At 58.2% G+C, this 20358-nt stretch overlaps 1 protein-coding gene across 1 annotated transcript in view; it reads right to left on the bottom strand.

The window, feature by feature from the left end:
* NTN1 (netrin 1) overlaps window positions 1-17548 on the bottom strand; it is a 106517-nt gene extending 88969 nt beyond the window's left edge. The window contains exon 1 of the mRNA XM_075169785.1: window positions 16525-17548. Within this exon, the coding sequence (XP_075025886.1) occupies window positions 16525-17548 (1024 nt within the window). The remainder of the gene's footprint in view (window positions 1-16524) is intronic.
* Between the last annotated feature and the right edge of the window lie 2810 nt (window positions 17549-20358).

Genomic DNA, 20358 nt, shown 5'->3' with positions numbered 1-20358 from the left:
CTTAGCACCCGGCTGCACGGTCCTGGTGCGGGGTGAAACCAGCTGGTTTTCTCTCCTACGAGATAGTTTGGCAGTTTTTCCTCCTTGCCATATATGGGTTTCAGTGCCTGCTTTTCCTGGCTTCTCTCTGCCACCATGAGAGGATGTGGTAAGGGAAAATGTGAGCCCGTGAGCCTGGGAGCTGAGATTTGGGGAGGTGGGTGAAAGCTGTCTGAGAACAGACGATGCTGTCACATCTAATGGGTGGCACAAGCTAGTAAGGACAAGCTGCTCTTGCCTTTGCGAGGGAGTGTTCACTCTGAAACCTAACAATGACTTGTGGCTTGGGTAACATTTTGCTGCCTTAGGTCTTAAGCTGGGACTGAGCATAAGGATTTATTTTAAGCTCCCAAATGCAGACATGACGAAGCGCCATACAAAGTACGTCCCACAGAGGTGGAATTGGGCATACAACAAGGCTGCACTCCTCTGACCAAGTGAATCTGTTTCTCTGAGCTGCTCTTTGCTGGATGCATGGGACATGAGGAAAATTCCCGTCTTTTTCCACATTTTTGCTCTTAATTTTCCCCTGACAGTGAATCTCAGAGCTGGGGGACTATACCTGGGCATGAGCAGAAAGGGCACCATTGTCAAAGCGCATTTTGTCTCCCTGCAGCCTGGGACACAGAGCTGGCCCCAGGCACCTGCAAGGGAGGTGAAATTGCTGCTTCTCCCATTCAAGGACCCTGATAAAGCAGTTGGAGCTGCGAGGGAGCCGACGGCTGCATGGCCTGTGCCCCACTGCCCTGCAAAATGCTGCGGGCTGCCTTTGGGGGAGCCCTCCTGCTGCAAGGGGGGGTTGCAAGGACCACCCCACACCCTGGCAGTCAGGGCAGCACCTTCCCTGTTTGGTTTCAGACTCTCCCATTTGGGGTTATGTTGTTGCATCTGGCAGAACAGGAGCAAATTCATCAGTGTGAGCAAAGCCCGCGTGTAGCCAAGCCCGACCTTCTGCCCAAACCCAAACGGGGAGAACAAATTGCACAGAGGGAGAGCAGGGCTTCATCCAAAGCCCACGGAAACCAGTGGTGAAACTAGATATTATTTCTCCTCCTCCCACTTGCTTCCTCTCTCCATCTCATTTGAACTGAAGCCGTTTGCATGCAGAAAGAAGCAAACAAATCCAAACGCCGCCGCAGCGGCAGCATCTGAGCCGCGCAGAAGCCTGACTCAAGCAAACCCATTGCTGTTCTCCTCTTCTTTCCATCCACTTAAACTCAGTTATTTTACGGAAGCTGTGAGGGGGGCGAGGGGATGCCTTTGTTATCCATTTAAATTGCTTGTTTAAATGGGCAGCCAGCTTCTAACAGGGCTAATTTTATAGGCACCATAACCCGATGCGAGAAGTTTCTTTTACGACTCTCCACTCCCCCTGTCTCAAGCAGGAGCAAGGGCTGCGGCCGAAGCCCCGGGGAGTTTGCACAGATCTGCCAGTTCACTGGCGGAGAAAGGCATTGGTAATTCACAAAAATAAAACTGTCTTATGAGATATAAATTAGATTATTGCTCTGGGGAGATGAGCTGCTCCGCTCACCCACGGGGCTGCCGCCGTCGGATAGCATCTGTTGCAATTACAGGTTCTTCCAGCCTGCTCGGCAGAAATGACCTCCCAAATATTTCAGCAGCAGCTGGAGCACGCACAAACAGTCGACGTTCTTTCTACGGCTGAACAGCAACTGCTTGGTTTGTGCTAAATTGCTACCTGGTGGCCCCATCTCCTCTGAGGACTCTGGGGGGGGGGTCCAGAGTCCCCTCGCTGAAGGTAACAGGGTCCAGATTGTCACCTTGCAGCAGGCGCTGGAGGCTGGGCTTGTCTCTCTTCATGGGTTTGTACAGTCCAAAGTGCACCCTTGGCACTAGATCAGCAATATTAATTGCCCATGAGAGGAAGCATATAATCAGCCTTCAATGCTGTATAATTACACAGAAATTACCAGAAGAAATTAATTCCAAAAGGTGAACATATGGGCCGCAACGCTGAAGCTGAAGCTGGATTTTTGCCTCTGGTTACTGCCACTCATAACTGAGGGCAGAATCTAGGCCAAAAGTGTGTTTTCTAGTTTGTGATTTATTGTACCAAAATGGAGCTGGTAATGAAAACCGTGCTCCAATTAATACACAGTTGACTTCCAACAAAAATGCCAGCAGGAACCCTTTCTTCTCCTTCTTGCGTTACAGCTGCCCGTCAGCAGAGGATCTATGAGCTTAGCTCTCCTGCTGTGTCCATGGGGAGAGGCACCACCACGCCACGAAACCCCAACGCTCACTGGCATCAGGCTCAGCGGACGGGCACCCCGCCGTGCCCCTGCCAGCCCCCGGCCAGCCCCGGACCCTCCTCTTGCCTCTCCCCCATCTCCCCCATCCTTTCACACCTTCCCCCACCTGAGGAGGGCTGAGCCTGAATTGCAGATTATTTCAGCAACCAAATAAAAATCTGCCTTAATTGCAGATTATTTCAGCTAGCAAATAAAAATCAGGCTCTATGACTATGTATTTCAGCATACCGATCTCCAAAATAGCCCCCACAGCCTGGCTTCATCATGCCGAACCTGCCCCACTTTGCTGCAGCATTGACCCATTCAACCCAAACCATGTGGGTGCTGAGCACCCTCTGCAGCACCCGAAGCCAATGGAGCCATATGGGGTGAGAGCTTTGCCCCTTCCTGGCCCAACCTCCTGCTTCCTAGCCTTAAAAATGCCATTTTTTTTCTGCGTGCATGAAACAGCAGGACACCTTCCCTCTCCTTGTTGAGAGCAGCAAGTGGAGAAAGCTCTGAGGAAGCCCAACGGCGACGAAGGGACCCTACAGCCCTTCCGACCCCCCTTTGCAAACACGGGGCAACCTGTGGGAAACCACTGGGAGATGGCCGAGTGCCACGGCTGAGCCCCTTCGCTGCAAACGGGAATTCATTTGCATGCCAAAGTTGTAGTCGGGCGCTTTACAACACGGTGCAAGCATATAAATGTATTTGAATCTTCAATATCGCCCAGCCATCAGCCGGCAGCGCGCTCCCCTTGGAGAAAATCCCTCCGGGGGGGGGGGTCGGTGGAAAGGGGTCCCGAATAAAAGATGCCCAAATGAAACCTTGGGTCCCAAGGGCAGCAAAACGATGGAGAGCTGAAACGCACCAAATTCAGGCACACGGCGTATCTGTGGCGGAGTTTTCCCAGCCAAAAACGTGCGTGCCAGCGACAACAGGAAACTCGCGGGCTGTGTGACAAGTGTTGTGGCCTCTCCTTAGCTCTCTTACTGCCTCAATGGGTCCCGGGTGACTCTGCAATCAAGGTCCCATTCAAGCCAGGAAGAGTCGAATCCCGGGGATATGTGTTAGGCCAGCACTTTCCACTTCTCTTTCAGTTCATGGACACCTATAAATTTTCCAGGGACAGTGGTACAGTACATGCCTCCGCTGCAGCCACTTCCACAGACTCCTTAAAAGTAGTCCAGGACCCTGAGAAATTCATTATATTAAGCAATTAACAGTGATGCGTGTAAGTTCATGGACCTTCTCGCTGCCAAGGACCAGAGGACAAACTGTATCACCCCTAGTCAAAGCAAGCGAGTCAAATTATTGGTGATAAATACATTTATCCCAAATGTTGACCCACTTTACAACACTTTATTTAACACAGCTGCTCTCAAGCGGGGTTGGAATAAAGGGAAAATAAAGTCTGTGAGTCTTCATGCCTCCCTGGTTCTCTCAGCAGAGCTGGCTGAAGTCCTGTTACTATTATTAGCGTTGCGATTGTTGTTGTTATTATTATTATTGTTATGATTATATGCATTTCATTCTCTTTTGGGTAATGAATAATTTATGACTCTGTCTCGATCCCCTTTCAATGGATTCACTATCCAGGGAGACTTGCTGAATAATTTGGATCATTCGTTTTCAAGTGCATGGGCTGCCGACAAATTGTTCGCTTTTCATTACTGGGGACATTCATTGGTCACCCAAATCAGGGGATTTCTTTGGTCACCCCGAGCACGTGATGTGCCGTCTGGGGTTTTGTTGGGATTTTTGTTTTTTTTTTTTTTTGATTGGGTGAAACTTTGTGAAGTGGAGACTAACAAATGGCTCATTTGGGGGGCTGGATTTCTGGAGAAATCGGTTTGCCAAATTTTCGCAAAGGCTTGTGCGAAGTAAATGCTACAGAGCATATTAAATGTTATTTAATGTTTTAAAGGCGTCACGATTTTTGCCATTTGATTTGACAAAACTATCATACGGCTGATTATTAAGCTTTTGCTTACTCAGTGCTAACTAGAGAAATATTGCGGTGTTAGACTTGGCTGCTTCTTTGCCTAAAATCCTGGGGGCAACTGAATTTTCAAGAGGCTTGCATTTGGGGATCTTTTTCCCTTAAAATCAAACGAGTGCCTGTATTAACCTGGCTGTGTCCACCAGGATTTCGGGACCCTGCAGTGCCCTGATCCTGCACCCGTGGTCCATCCCACGAGAGCAGCATCACCCCCAGCCCTGGGCAGGCTCCGAGCTCGACAGAGACACATCCCCGGCACACACACGGCACAGCGAGGACGAGCACTGCTCCTCGCTCTGCTGCTGGACTACAGGATGGAGACAGTTGACGCATCACCGCTGGTACCCGCAGCTTGTCTGGGAGGTCCCCACTTGAGCAAATCTCAGCAGATTTGCTGCCAGCTCCATGAAAATCATTAGGACATGCCACGCTCAGCTGCAAAATGAAAGGATAGCAAAGCTGCGTTGGTCCACAGACCCTCTTGATCCTCCCGCTGCTAGCCCAGACCATGCGCCATGCCCAAAAATGCCACAGGCTAAACCCAGGTTCACCTGGGAATTAACAGGGCTGCGCATCCCTGTGCCGGCTCAGACCTTCCCGGCATGGCGTGGTGTGATTGTGACCCCGTAGACACAGAGCATCCAACTCCCTGCACCACGATGGCCGTAGAGGACAACCTCATGGTCCCCAGGGCCCCGAACCGGAGGGGCTCATCCCCTCCCTGCCCCGCACCGCCTGCTGCCTGCACTGCCTGCTTAGCCCCGATTTACGAGCAGCGTGTGAAGGACAGACACTGGGCCGCTGGGCTGAACAATGCGGGAATATTAGCCGAGTTACAAAAACAAACAAACCAAACCCCGCCGGGAGCCCGTTTCATTTATCTTCTTTTGTCCAGTTTTGCTTCAGCGTGAAAGTCGCCCTTTCAAGTCCAGCAGTTGTGTTCCAGCCCCGGCGGGTAGCTGATCCAAAGCGTTACACTGAGAGCTTCCCAATGGCATGTTTGCACAGTTCAATTCATTTCTAAATATTCAGTGGAGTTTCCCTCCCTCCTACCCTCCCAGGACTTTTTGCCCAAGAGCTGAGGGTGTAAAGTACAGGGCCGGGGATACTGGTGCACAGAGCCTTTGTGTGCAAACACAAGCTGCTGTTTGTATTTGCCTTCACACTGTCAGAGCTCAATTGTGTGCGATGCAATACTGGCTACCAGTCTGCTTTCAATATCCGCTCGGCCATCCCCGCTGCCAGAGAGACGCTCCCCCTCCCCGGTCGCTTTGAAGCAAAGTGATTTAATTTCATGAGACTTTCGGTAATCACGTTACAATCTCCAACATTAACCAGAACTGACTCCCTATTGCAAAAGGGCGGGCGGACAATCGAGTAAACAGCCTGGCTCGGGACAGCCTGCAACACCAGAGGAAGGCAAAATGCACGACGGCTGCCTGGCTGGTTCTGCACCCCTTATCAGATGAGGCTGGAAAACAACAGCATCTTGCCAGCATCGGGAGGGAGCAGCCGGCTTTGGCCATCCCGAGAGTGCTCTGCAGGCTGCTCTGCTCATCTCGTGCACCACGATGGCTGATTTTTAAAACCAGACCTTTTTCTCCTGTCCGTAGCTCTACCCATCATTTACCTGCCTTTTTTCCTGTTCCATTTACAGTGTCCTGATACCTCTGTCACATTGCACCTTGAATACTGTGTTCAGTTTTGGGCCCCTGACTACAAGAAGGACATGGAGGTGCTGGAGCGTGTCCAGAGGAGGGCAACGAAGCTGGTGAAGGGCCTGGAGCACAAGTCTGATGGGGAGCGGCTGAGGGAACTGGGGCTGTTTAGCCTGGAGAAGAGGAGGCTGAGGGGACACCTCATCGCTCTACAACTGCCTGAAAGGAGATTGTAGTGAGGTGGGTGTTGGTCTCTTCTCCCAAGTAACAGCAATAGGACGAGAGGAAATGGCCTTAAGTTGTGCCAAGGGAGGTTTAGACTGGACATTAGGAGAAATTTCTTTCCTGAAAGAGTGGTCAGGCCTTGGAACAGGCTGCCCAGGGAAGTGGTGGAGTCCCCATCCCTGGAAGTATTTAAAAGACGTGTAGATGAGGCCCTTAGGGACATGGTTTAGTGGGCATGGTGTGTTGGGTTGACGGTTGGACACGATGATCTTAGAGGTCTTTTCCAACCTGTATGATTCTATGATTCTATGATTCTATCCCCCAGGACCGGATTTGCTTTTGGGACAGGCTCCTTCTGGTTATGCATCACTACGTGCTGTGGTGGCCAGTGGTCCAGGAAGAGCCAGGGTCTCCCTACATGGGAAGCGGGGTCTAGGGAAGGTCTAGCGTGAAGAAGAGGAGGCTGAGAACAGAGAGATTCAGGTCTCGCCTGCCTGCGCTGTCTCTCCCTCACCCCTCCTCACCTCCCTGCACGCATGGCTCAGCTCTTCCCAGAGCATCTCCTGACCAACCAGAGCTCATACACTGGACCCTGAAGGAAAGTACTTCTGGGCTTGTGAGAGCAAACCAGGTGCTGCACCGGGCTGCTGGGCACTGAGCAATCCCCAGTGGGTGTAAAAAAAATCCTTTTTTCCGATCTGATGCGTTCCCCTTGCTCTCTCCATCCACTATGGACTGACTGCCTAAGACCGGACCCTAAATATCCAGATGGCTGACATTAAGGGGCATTAACTCGCCCCATGGAGCTGCCATGAAAATAGTCATACTCGGTCAAAATGAAGCACCAATCCCAATAACCCACGCGGTGCCGCAGAGTGCAGCCTGGTGGGGATCAGGGTGATGGATGGCTCCGAAATATCATGGGGAAGAGGACATGGACGACTCATCCATCTTCCCATCCAAACCTGCGAACTTGGAGTACGCAGGCGTGTGTAAAGACGGTGATCGGGGATGGAACAGCTGGGCTTCACCCCGCGCAAGCTGGGAGCGCGCAGACCCAGCACGGATATGGCACGCAGCCCGGAGAGCGAGCCACGCAACGTGGGGACTGCTGAGCCAGCAGCTCTGCTCCTGCGTTTCTTCTCTAATTCCCACCTGGGACAGGGGAGGAAAGAAATCCCTCCACTCCCTAAAGCCCTGAGAAATTGGGGAATGCTCTTCTTGCTCCATCATGCAACATTGTTGAATCTGTGTTTACTTCTCCACAATCAGAAAGTGTTTCCCATCCAGGCAGTTCCCCGCAGCAGGTCAAAAAGAATAAATTTTGCTGTGAAACAAACCCGCAGAGCCTGGCTGCTCACAGCCAGCGTCAGTGCCCTGCCCCTCACGCCCCTCACCTCCCTTTTCCAGGTGAATTTTGGGGATGCTGGGTGTAGGCTCCTGGCTCTCCACCCTCCTCTCCCCAAACAGGGGAGATGCAGCAGCTTTGACCCTCAAGCAGGGAAAAAGTTTGTCTCCGAGACACCCCCGAGGCTGCTCGCCCAAACCTGCGCTGGCATCCCCGCTCGCCTGCCCACGTCATCTTCCTCGCTGCTCTTTTTTGGCAGAAGATAGCAAAGGTCTCCTGGGCTCATCCTTTACCTTTCCCAGCTCCACCATCCCCAGGGGCACATCACAGGAGCGGGGCTGAGGGCTGCGGCTCCCCACACAGCACCCCAGCACCCTGCCCCTGTGCTGGGCTCAGCACAAAGGGGGATCCCTCTCCAAGTGATACCACAACCTGGGTGACAACGGCCAGTGGGCAAAGCCAAAGGTCCCTGCCAGCCCATAAACCCCCGTGAAATAATTTAGAAAGACCCTGTGCTTCAAGGAGAGTGTGAAATAGAGGTTTTTTCCTTCCCCAGCCTCCAATCCTCTATCACAGAGGGAGATGCAACCCTCAACCCTCCCATCATTTACAAAACACTTTGAAAAAGTTTGCAAGGAAAACTCCTGCCTGCACCCTCCCTGCTTTCACAGCTGTGTGTGGGACATGAGGCTGGGCTCTTTCCCTATCTATTGCTTTCTTTGCTTGCTGCACTCCCCAGCGATGCAGCCGTCACTTTGCACAGGAGATGCATGCTGTGAGCAGCAGCAAGTTTGCACCTAGTTTGCACTGTCGATGCAGCAGTCCCTCCAGTGCCAGCTGAGACCTTGGGACGCCCAGCACCATCCCCGCTGAGCCCCGGGATGAAGCAGCCTCTCTGGCCATATCACTCCATCAGTTTTTAAACACCAGTCTCCACTAAAACCAGTGCTGTTCAAAATAAATCCATAAATCAAGCTCCCAGCTGAGCTGCATGCCTCCTCCATCCCCAACCCTCCGCTGAGATGGGTGCCGGCGCTCTCCCAGCTCAGAACCCATTTTTTTAGTATCTGCCTAAAAAAACCACAACATTTTTTTCCTCCCCACCGGTTAATCCCCTGCCTTCTGATGAGCCTAACGCAAGCCCCCAGCCGGCGTGTGGCTGAAACCCTTCGTGCCGCTGATCTCTGCTGCAAACACGGGCTGCTCCCACCTGGGATGGAGCGAGAGCAGCCAAGCCCCCCGCTCTGCTCCCCCCAACAGCCTCCCTGGCTGCACCGGCTCAGAGCAGGAAAAGCCTCCCTGTCTCCTTATCAGTCCCCAGGGCATCCTAATCCCCCTATAAATGAAAGCTATTATACAGATATCTTTTTAAAAACCTGCCCGTCACTTCAGCCAGGCAGCCCCGTCCCAGCCGTCAGGGGATTGATTTTTTGGAGCGTGGTTAGTGGGGGGTGAGACGCTGCCACCGGACAGAGCCGGGTTTGCACCGGGTGAGGATCTGACCTGTTTCTTTACGAGTTGTGCTTTGATTCCTGCTCAGGTGCAGACCCATCTCCCCTGTAACGCCGGGCTGCAGAGCCAGGCTGAGCCCCACGGCCATGCCAGGCTCCCCGGCTCCACCACGCTGCCTTGCGGGAAGCAGCAGGGATCTGGCAGGGATGCTCGGAGAGGGGAGCTCGGGTCATGCAAAGGAAATGTCCCCCGCTGATTGCAGCGGCAAAGGCCAAACGGCAGCCACCGCTCCGGAGACACCCTGGGGACAAAGCAGATGTGACTGCTGGGCTCTGCCACTGCCAAACCCTTTTCCCAGGTCTACGCCGTTTGCGCGGGCTGATCCTAGCAGCAAAAACTCTACCTCCCCCGCTGCTGCCTGAAAAATTATGGGGACCTGTTTGGTGCCATCATGAACAGCCTGGAAATAAATGATCCGGGTAGGGTTGAGTCTGGGGGCTGTGAAGCCCCCCTTGTGTTTTGAGGGCTCAGCCCTGCGGCGGTGAGGGCTGGTGTGTCCTGCGCTGCAGGCAGCTGTGTCAGGGCTTTCTAGGAAAGGGTGGATGTGGCATTTGGTGGGTCCTGGGGCTGCTTTGGGTTTATTTCTGCCTTTTGACAGCAACACGGGGCAAAATTATGTACAACCTCTGCAATGCTATGAAGGTAACCAGCTGGTTCCAGTGGTCCTGACCCAAGATCTCCTTCGCCCTGCATGGCCTCCAAGGTAAAACTGGCTGGGGAAAAAACTCATCACAGCACCCCAAAATCCTCCAGAAGGTCCCCAGGAAAACTGCTTGCACGGCCCAACCCTGGTACACAATAGCGCATATTAAGTGCAAGAGCCTCCAAAAACACTGTACCAAAAAGCAGGGCACCCCAAAAGGGAGGCAGAAGAGACCAAGAGCCAAAGAAGGCAGCAACCCTCCGTGGTCAGAAAGTCCGTCCCCCATCCCCGAGGATGAAGGGGAGATACATTAAGAATATAAAGACAGGCTCATGCGTCCCAGCTGCCCCCACTTCATGGGCCCTGTAGGAAAACCAGAACCCCCAGGAGTTTTTACAAGCAGGATCCCTACAAGGCAGCGGAGATTCAAAGCCCTCACGTGCTTCTCGCTCCGTCCTCAGAGAGGCAGCACGTCCCTCCGGGCGGTCATGGGGAGTTTGCCGAAGCGAGAACAGCGTAGGCTGAATAAGGATGACATGCTTTGGCCCAGAAAGAGGAGGGCAGAGATTAGCTGTGGACAAGCTCAAGGGAAGGCAAGTGTCCAACCCAGAGTGCCAAGCCTGGTTTTGTTTTAGCCTTAACTGCGCTTTTTTGTTTGTTTGTTTGTTGGTGTAAAAACCTTTCTGTTGGAAATCAGTTTAACTTTAAGCTTCCTGAGAATAAAAGCCTGTGAGAAAGCTCTCCCCATGCAAGGCCTGCTTGGGAGGCTACAATGGGAGTCTCAGTAGCTTATGGGCCCATATTTCTATGGCTACAGCACCCATCTGCTCAGCAATACAGTGTTACCCGCAGCTCGTGCAATTCCCCATGCAGAACAGCTCGCCGGGAGCTGAACCAGGGCTGGGGTGCAAAGGACCTGCGGCTCCGTGGACGGCACATGGTGCCACGAGAGGTCCAGCCCGCACAGGGTCTGTTCCAGTTGCCGACTGGTGCCGTGTCGCTGGTGAAGCTGTCCCAGTTGCAGTGTTTCCCTAGACACAAGGATGCTATGATACTGCTTCACGTCTTTCTTACCCCAAGTCCAAAGCATTTTGCACAGCCCCCCTTTACTCTCTATAAATGGGGAAACTGAGGCACAGGAGGACAAGACAAGCCTGGGTATCAGAAACTATGACTATTCCTAATATCCTCAGAAGATAATGGGTAATATCAGCACACAGCAGCTCCAAAACCCACCTGTCAGCCTTGCCTGGCTGGCTCAGTCTAGAGACATAGTCGTGCTGTGCTGCCCAGCCCCAGGCAGCAGCATCCGTCTCAGATGGGCAGAAGATAATACACCCTGGGGATCCTGCACTGGCACCCTGGGGATCCTGCAGGGACACCTTGGAAATCCTGCTCAGAGCCTCTTTGCTCAAGTAAGAAATGTCGCTGTGAGAAGGGATGCTTGCATCCTTCCCTGTCCCTCTGGAAGAGATGTGGCCGTAAGCAGGGTAAACACTGGGAGGACTCAGACCCCGCTTCTCCTCACAGAGGGATTTACAAAGCCACTTAAGTCCTCTGTCTGACTCCCAGCCCACCATGGTGCCCAGAACCGAGGGGGAAGAGGGTGCAATGGATGTGTCCCTGCCCGACCAGGTCCCTGCCAGCTCTGCCGGTCCTACCCACACTCCACTTCCCACTCTGCTGCAGACAGAGCCCTCTCTTCCTCTGTCCCCCTCTGAGACGGACCGTTTGCAAAGCCCTGAATCACCACAGGAGAGGAGAAGACAGAAGAGACATCTCCTACCAGCCCAGTCCTTCCTGGCCTGATGGGTCTCAGCCACTGAGAACCATTGTCACCCATCGGTGGCCCCAGGACCTGCCCTGACTCCCCGCTCTGCTGCGTGCTCCCGGGGTGCCTCGACCCTGCAGACAGGCATCGGGGGCTGCTCGCCCAGCCGAGCAACGGCTGCAGGTACGCTCCGGTGGGCCCGAAGCCATCAGTCAGCAGCAGCTTGACTCCTTGTCCCATTCGGAGGCCAAGGGGAATGGGAAGGAATTGTCTCGTAGGGCTACCCACTGTGTCGACCCTGGGGAAAAAGGTTACAGACGGGATGAGAACCATGAAGGCTTTTTGAGTGGAGATGATTAATGCAGGCTAAAGAAAAGGGATCACCTAAATTTAACAAGGGACACCAGGAACTCCCTGTGAGGAAATCCTACAATCCTTACACCCCTCTGCAAGACCAGAGCGAGAAGAGCTCGCTGCTGTGGAAGGATTTGCTTTCCCTGGTTGTGATGAGGATGGAGGGGAACCCACTGGCTGCTTTCGTAAGCACTGCCCTGCAAATACCTCCCTGGACCACCACTGAGATGATAAAGCCCCAGGTTTGTCTGGAAGGAAGTTTTTCATCGGGAGTGCTTGGCAGGCTGTTCTCTAGTAGTTCCCGGTCCCCTCCTTGTCTGAGATGAAGTTTCCTTTTAGCTAGAGGAGAAACTTGCTCTGACATGAGACACATCCCAGCCTGGGAACCCTACAGCAGCGCGGAACAGAGCCTAACACCAGGCTTCGTGCGCAGCTTGTGCCAGAGCCCGTATCTGAAAACACAATATGTTTCCTTTCTCTCGCTGCAATCGCACTTGTTATTGTTAAACACTCTCTAGGCATCACATAGGGCCAAAATCCGAGAGGCGCCCAGCACCTGCAAACACCGTTGACGTCAGACACACCTGCAGGTGCCGGGCGCATCTCCCGGCCCCGCGGGGGAAAGGGCTGCGAAGCACCAGAGCCGGCACTGGGAACGGAGTCTGGAGGTTGTTCTCAAAGCGCCTGTCAGCAAGCTGCAGCCTGGGTTTGTCTAGTAGTGCTTTCTCCGGCCAAGGCAAATGTAAAGGTATTTTATGAAAACTGAAGGGAGTATTCAAAAGCAGCGCTTGTCCGTGTTCATTTCCAGCACTCAAAATAACGCTGCGATTCGTGAGAAATTGTGTAACGGTGTCGATTGCATTTTATTGATGTCGCTAAATCTGATCGAAGCCCCTGCCTGCATTTTCATGTGTCCACACAAGCTCACCAGCAGTTGAGCTCTGACAACATTTTAGTTCTGGCCTTTTCCAGCTGCAATCTCCTCTCACAGGGGAGCTGGAAGCTTCATCGGGACAAACTGGGATGGAGACACTGGGCTTGGGCTGAACCAACGCTGAGCAAATGGAGCTGGCCCGACGGCGCTGGAGAGAGGGAGGATGCAGAACAGACCTCCAAGCTTGTCTCCAAGCTGTGTCGTCCCTGGAGCATGTTAGCTCCCAGGCGCCCGGCCAAAGCCGGACTGTAAGGCCAAGCTCTACGTGGATGAGTTATTTGCCAGGTAAAGTTGATGGGAACCTGAATCTGTGAAAAGCTCTGCTGGCCGGGCTCCTTCTGCAGGAGCAGGTCCCTGGAGATCATCTTGGACCAGGCCCTGTCCTCTCCGTGTGCGGTGCCCGGGCTCTTGCAGGCAGCGAGAAGTGATAAAGAAAAATTAGATCTGGCTGGCGAAAAACGTTCCCGTGGGAAATTTTGACTTTTTGTCAGAAACTCCAGCGCATTTCTTTTTCAGCCCCAAATAAGCATGAATAGGAACAAAGATTCAGTTTTGGCAGGGGGAATGGGCTTACCAAAGCAAACACCCAAATTTTTAAGCAAAGCAGACACATTCAATCATTTTTCTCCCTGGTCGAAAAAAAAAACAATTTTCCAGAAAAAAAGAGCAAATTCAGTGAAAAAATTGTAATCGGTTCTCACACCACCGCCTGGGACAAATTCAGCTAATTTGGCTAATTCACCTGCCCCCTCACCACTGCTGCTCAGGAGAGTCTGGCCTCCTCCAGCTTCTTTCTCAAGCGGTTGAAGATCCCTCCAGCGTGCAGCCGGCAACGCCACCACCAGCTCACCGCTCGTCCCCTGCCTCTGCGCGGCGAAGGCTGCGTCCAGAGCCCTCGGGTGACCGCAAAGCCTGACTTTCTCTCTGGATTTAGGAGAGAAACCAGGGTGGGCCGATGGTCATGAGCAAGTGGGTGGGAGCTGAATAGGGTTATTGTGATCTTTATCTGGAGGGATTATTCCAGGCAATGTGGGCTTGGCAGGGCAAGGCAGTTGTTTGGTCGTGGTCGGTTTTGCAGACTGATAGGTATGGCCCCAGGGAATGTGCAGCAGAAACGGGCTGGGGAAAATTATTTTACGCTAGCTTCATCCTTGCAAAACATTCACTTCCCAGCAAAAGCCGGTGGAAAAGGAAAAAAACGGAGTGATTTTTGTTTGCAGAAGTCTGACGCGGCTAGGACTGCGCATGGTCTGAAATGCAAAGCCTGGCACAAAAGTCACACATTTTACTGGAAACTGGGAACTTGTTTCCTTTTTATTGGAAGTAAATTGGAAGGGAGAAGGATGGTAAGTGCACAGCCAGCTTAATAACTGAACAGAAGCATTTTCAGGAGCACTTCAGGACCCTGCAGAGCAGACGAAGGGTCCAATAGCACCTGGAGATCGCAACAAATTTTATGGCATCGCCGATAGCGATAACTCTCTTTCTGCATGCAGGGAACTCGTCCCTGCCTCTGAGGGGGCAGCTGAGGCCTGGGGGGAGCTGAGCCCCTCCTGCTCCCCTGAACCTGCTGCTGAGGAAGAGGCAGCGCTGGGCCCGCCCTGGGGCGGCGGTGGGAGATAATCGAGACGTGGAGTCCCATTCCCGAGCGCTGCCGGGCAGAGGGACCCCGCCGGGACAGAAGAAAAGCAAAACGCGGAGACAAACCCCGGCTCGGCGCTGTCGGCACATCCCAGCAGCACCCACAGCCTTCCCCTCCGGGAAACGGCATCTCCCCGCCGCTTGCCCCCGCTGCCGCCGTCCCGGAGCCGCGCCCGCTTCGCCGCGACGTGAGCCGCAGCCCGGCGGGGAGCGGAGGCTCCGGGCCGGGGCAGAGCATCGCCCCGCGGGGCAGGCACCGCTGCGGGACCCCCACACCTTCCCCCGGAGCCGCCGCCGCGTGTGCCCCGGTGCCACCGGGCTGCGGGACCGGGGCCCCTCCTCTCCCCGCCAGATAACCCAGGCTTGGCCGTGCCTCGGGGTTGAAGGCGCCGGCGAAGAAATTGCTCTCTCTGCAAGGGACACATCTGATTGTGATTTGGGGGAAAAAAAAAAAAGGAGAAGGGAAAAAAAACCAAAAAGCCCAACCCCGGCCGCTCGGCGAAGTTTTTTTCCTATCGTCGGAGCTGCAAATATTTTGGAAGACGGGGCCGTGTTTTCCGTGTAAACAGGCGGCGGCGGGCGGGCGGCGGGTGCCGGGGACGCGCTCCGCGGGGCCAGGGGTCCCGGCGCGGAGCGCCGAGCCAAGCCCTGGGCGCATCCCAGACCCCGGGGCTGGGTGACCCCCAGCCACCGGCACACGGCTGATGCCAGGAGCTGGCACCGGCCCCCTAAACCGCGGCGAGGAGCGGACGGGCAGCGCACGGGGATCCCGCTGGGGAGCAGGGAGTGGAAGATCGGGGGGAGCCGTCGGCGGGATGTGCGGAGACTCAAGGGGAAGAGCACCCCAAACCCTTCACCCTTGGCCACCCCGGGCAGAGGCAAGGGACTCCCCGTTTCCCCTCGCGGACAGCCCTGAGTCTAGGGCTCGCTTACAGCCAGGACGGCGCGGGTTTCTCCCCCGAGATGGAGCGAACGGGCTGCTTCTCGGTTCTCATTTGGCCTTGGGGCTCGCTCAAGTCCCCGCCGCCCCGCCACTGCCCGCCGGGGCCGCCCGCACCCCTTGAGGATGCACCGACGGGAGCCGCCGGCTTTGCCGAGCTGCCCTCCCCAGCGCCCGGCTGCCTTCTCCCTCCGGGGAGGACCGGAGCCCGTCCCCATTCCCTTCCCGTCCGGGCACGGAGCCTCCCGGGGGAGCTGGAGGCTTTGAGGCGGGGCTCCGAGCCGGTGTCCCGGGGAAGTGAGCAGGGCTGCCGGCGAGCTCCGGGATCCCCGGACCGGACCCCGCTCCGTGCGCTGCGGGATCCCCGGCCGGGAGCTGCCCGGGACGGGAGACCCTCCCCAGCCAGCCAGGGCTCCTCAGCGCTTCTCCGGACACAAACGGTTTTCCCGGTCTCCTGAGTGTCCCTTCTCCCCTCTCCTGAGCTCCTTGGTGTCCCCTGCCCCGCGCTTCCGAGTCTCCCGCTGTCCCCTGCTCTGCGCTCCAGAGTCCCTCGGTGTCCCCCGTCCTGCCTCGGGTGCCTCTGTGTCCCCTGACTTGCTCTCCCGGGTGCCTCCGGTGTCCCCCGTCCCGCGTCCCCGAGGCTCTCGGTATCCCCTGCCCCAAATTCCTGTGCCTTGCCGTCCCCTGCCCGGTGGTCCCCAGTTCCCCGTGCCCCCTGCTCTGCACCTCGGAGTCTCTCGGTATTGTCACCAGTACGCTCTCGGGTACCTCAATGTCCCCTGTCTTGCGCTGCCGGGCGCCTCGGTGTCCCTTCCCCTGCGCTTCCGAGTGCCTTCACATCCCCTGCTCCGCGCTTCTGGGTCCCTGGGTGTCCCCTCCTTTGCCCTGCGCTCCCGGGTACCTCAGTGTCCTCGCCCTGTCCTTCTCTCCATCGCCCTGCCTGTCCCTGTCTCGCTCCCCGTGTCCCTGGATGTCCTCGCGCTGCTCGCCGTGTCCCTGGATGTCCCTACGCCTTTCGCTCCCCGTCCCTGAAGGTCTCTTGCCGGGTCCTGGATGTCCCCCTGCCCTTCGTTCCCCGTCCCCTGCCGGGTCCTTGGCTCTCCCCTCCCTCTCCCTGCCCTTCCGGGGACCTCGGCGCCCTCTCCCCGTCCTTCCCCCCGCGTCTGCCGGAGTGTCCGTGCCCGCGGCGTGGGACTCACCCACGCACTCGTTGGCCTCCCGGGCCGTCGCTCTCTGCCAGGGTCGGTCGTAGTGGAAGGGCTTGCAGCGGTCGCACTCGGGGCCGGCCGTGTTGTGCTTGCAGTCGCACACCAAGCTGTCGTCGCGGTCACGGACACAGCGTGACGCGTGGCCGTTGCACTTGCATCGCCCGCCGACCTGCAAGTCGGAGACGGCGTAGAAGTAGGAATCGCGGGCCAGCTCGGAGTCATCCTCGCTCTCGTCGCCGAAGGTGTGGAGGCGGCTGAAGGTCACCCTGATGTCGGTGGCCGTCACCCAGTCCTGCAGCACGGGCGAGTTGTCGAAGTCGTGGGCGGTGGGGCGGCCGTCCAGGGTGCTGAAGGCGATGAGGCCGCCGGAGAGGGGCCGCACGTCGGTGTGCGAGTCGGTGCAGACCGCCTCCTGCTCGTTCTGCTTGGTGATGGCGGCGCGGCTGGGCTTGTTGTACATCTTGCGGCACTGCGTGGAGTAGAACTGGAAGGGCACCCAGGTCTTGCCGTAGTCCATGGACTTGTGGATGGCCATGGACTCGGGGCGCGGCGAGCAGAACTGCAGGCTGACGTAGGTCACCTCGAATTTCTTGCCCAGGGAGAGGGTGAGGGTGACGTTATGGGGGTACTGGACGTAGCTGTCGGACTGCCAGCAGGTCAGGTTGTGCGGGTTGTTGAGGTCGGTGAGGAAGGAGGGCGGGTGGGCGCGCTTGGGGTCGGAGGCGTTGCAGAGGTGGCAGGAGCGGACCTGCTCCTCGCCCTTCTCCGTCACCACGCAGTACCGCGACGGCGGCTTCCCGCAGGTGCTCGACACTTTCACCTCCTTCCCGAAGGCCGAGTTGACGAAGTCGGGGATGCAACGGCGGGGCAGCCCGTGCTCGTCGTAGCAGGGGTCGGGCTGAGCCGTCTGCACGGCGAACATGCTCACGCCGTGGTAGCCGCCGCGCAGGGGCTGCGCCAGCCACGCCGCGGCCAGCAGCAGGGCCAGCGGCGCCTCCGCGCCCCTCCGCGGCATCCTGCGCAACCTCCGCGCGGCGTGGGGAAAGGAGGGAGGGGAGCCGCCGCTCTAGCGCGCAGCTCCGCGGGGCGACTTGGCCGACGGACGTGGTGCAGCGGCTCAGGGAGCCCGGAGCATCGCCCGCCCCGCGGCCAGCCCCGCGGAGAAAGGGGAGACCGCGGCGGCGGCGGCACCACAAAAGTGCGGCTGGCGGCGGGGCTGGGTCCCGCCTGCCTCCCGCCCCGGCTCTCGCACGGAGAATGACTGGCGGTCCCAGCCCCCGCCGCGTTTGAGGTCATGCTAAAGGAGTGACATCGCGCTCAAGGAACAGAACAACGACATCCACTGGCGGCTCAGCCAGAGACACGCACAGGCCTCGGGGAGGGCGGGGGGGGGGGATGGGAGAGGGACGGAGCCCGCCCCGACACCGCGGCGATGGGCGCCAGCGCCGCCGCGGGGCTCCCGAGCCGCCCCGAGGAGCCGGGGAAGGGCCCTTCTTCTCCCCCCCGCCGCCCCTCTGTGCCCCCGACGGGGCTGGGGGAGGCCAGGGCTGCCTGCGCCCCTGGCAGCTGGGGATGCTCCGTGGGCATGGGGCGGGGAGAGGGGGGAACCGGCCGGGAGGAGCCCCCCCGCCTACCTGTGGGGACGACGAGAGGGACAGGATCGGGCCCTCTCCCAGCTGATCGCTGCTGGCCTCCCCTTCTCTACCAGGCCAGACAGGGCCTGCCCCCCTCAGCTGGATTGGGAGGGGGGTCCAGGCAGAGCCACCGTCCAGTGCAGGAGCCCGGAGCCCGCCGGGGCACCGGCCCGGTCCGAGGGGGCTCCCGGCGGGTCTCGGCCGGGAGCCTTCGCCCCTGGGAAAGAAAACCCGATGCCGGGGAAGTTTAACTGGGGGAAATCTTGAGTCCTTGGGCACGACACGGGAACTAAGGGGCCTGGCGACCCCCAGCAGGTTGTTTTAGGGGGCTGATGTCGGTGAAGGGGCGGTTTCCCCGGCACAGCCCCGGGGACAGCCCGGGCACAGGGGCTGCGCGGTGCCTCTCGCCGCTCCCCCTCGGTTTGCAGCTTGTCGGCGCTCCCCTTCAAGCGAAGAAGGGGTTAAAGGGCAGCACTTGTCCCGCACCGGGCCGTGCCCCAGCTTCGGGCTCCCCTTCCCGCCCGCCCTAGAGGACCCCCGGTGCCGGGCGGGCTGCCCCCCGACGGCTGCCTCCCTCCGGATCCGCTCCGGCTCGGCTCTTCCCCCGGTGATCCCGGTCGGGGACACGCCGCCGCCCGCTGCCCCGGCCCGGGGGACGGTACCGAGATACCGGAGAGATGGTCCCGGGAGGGAGCGGAGGGGTTTCCCTCCCGCGGCTCCCGGCCGCCCTGCTCGCCTCCCTTCCCTCCCTCCTTGATTAAAAGGGCACTTTTATTTTTCCAACGGAGGTGCCCTCTCTCGGAGCGCTGCCCACGCCGTGTCACTCAAGCGGCCGGGCCCTGGCACGGCGGCGCGGTCCCCTCCCCGGCGAGCCCCGGCGGGGCGGCCCGAGGGGACGGGGGCTGCCCGGGCAGCGGCGAGCCCCAGGCCGGCCTCCGCCCCCTCCCCTCCGCCCGCCCCTCTCCCCGCTTTGAATTCTTTGCCACCGAGCTGAATAAAAGTGGTTGTTGTAAATTGAATTAGTGCCTGATTAATCTGCTCCCGGGCCTGCTAGCCCAGCGGGGCGTCTTTGGCAATGCAACCGCCTTCCCTGCAGGGCAGCGGGGCTCCGCAGCCTCCCTGCCCCCATCGTTCCCCCCTGGGTCCCCCCCCCACCCCCGCCGCTGCCGGGATTTGTTAACTCTTCCCCGGGAAACAATCCCTCCGTCCTGCTCCCGACGCCCCTGCTGCTCCTTCGCCGGAGGAAGAGGTGTGTGTGTATGGGGATGCGGTCGGCCCGGGACTGGCGGCTGTCCCAGTCCTGCTGGTCCCACCCGAGCCGCCCAGGGACGCATACCGGCACACCCGGGTCACACACACGCACAGTCCCGGCGTATCCCAGCGCCGGAGAGATTTTTCTCCCTTCTCTCGAATTGCAGCCCGATTTGCAGGATGGAGAGGGGTCCTGGTGATACCATCCAGCTCTGGAGGAGCTCTAAGGAGGGAGGACGGGGAATTCAGACCAAAGTGTCCCGGGGACAGGCCGGGGGAGCGGCTGCGGGAGACCCCCGGGAACACCGCCGCCCCATGCGGACTCGCCCCGGCTCGGCCCCGGCTGTGCGGACACACCCGGGATGGGGGCGGGCCCGGGCTGTGCCCCCCCGAGCCTGGCCAGGGGACACCCGCCGGAGGTACCACCGTGGCCGGTGCATCTGGTGGGCCCCCGGGGACCCGATGTCCGCTCTGCCCAGCCAGGCGCCCCAAATCCAGACCCGTGACCCCCCGTGCGCCTGCTGTGACCATCCCCGCTTGTCGTGTCTGAGCCCCCGCTTTGCCCGCCCGGTGCTTCTCCTCCGGCCACGCGTGTCCGAGACCAGCCCTTCCCCGCTGGGGTTCCGTCCGCCCGTGTCTGCGCCGTGCCGGGGCGGCCGGCGCCGCCGTGTGCGGGGCTTCTGTCCCCGGGGGGGACACGCGGGGTCCGGCTCGGAGCGAAGCAGGTGCCGCTGCGAGGACCGGCGTTTCCCCCGGGGGAAGATGAGGTTTTGGCTCCGGCTGCCCCCGACCCCCCGCGACCCTCTTGCCGGCCCAGGGCACAGGGCAGGGCTGAAATTTCGGCGTTTCTTTAAAATCCGGGAGGGTTTTTAAAGGGCACCCCCCGGCCCCTCCAGCCCACACTGGTCTTTACCGTCTCGCAGCAAGAAAGGGGGGAGGG

The sequence above is a fragment of the Calonectris borealis genome, chromosome 20 (assembly GCF_964195595.1).
Source record: "Calonectris borealis chromosome 20, bCalBor7.hap1.2, whole genome shotgun sequence".
In the NCBI taxonomy this organism is placed as follows: Eukaryota; Metazoa; Chordata; class Aves; order Procellariiformes; family Procellariidae; genus Calonectris; species Calonectris borealis.
This window is presented reverse-complemented; position numbering and strand designations above follow the sequence as displayed.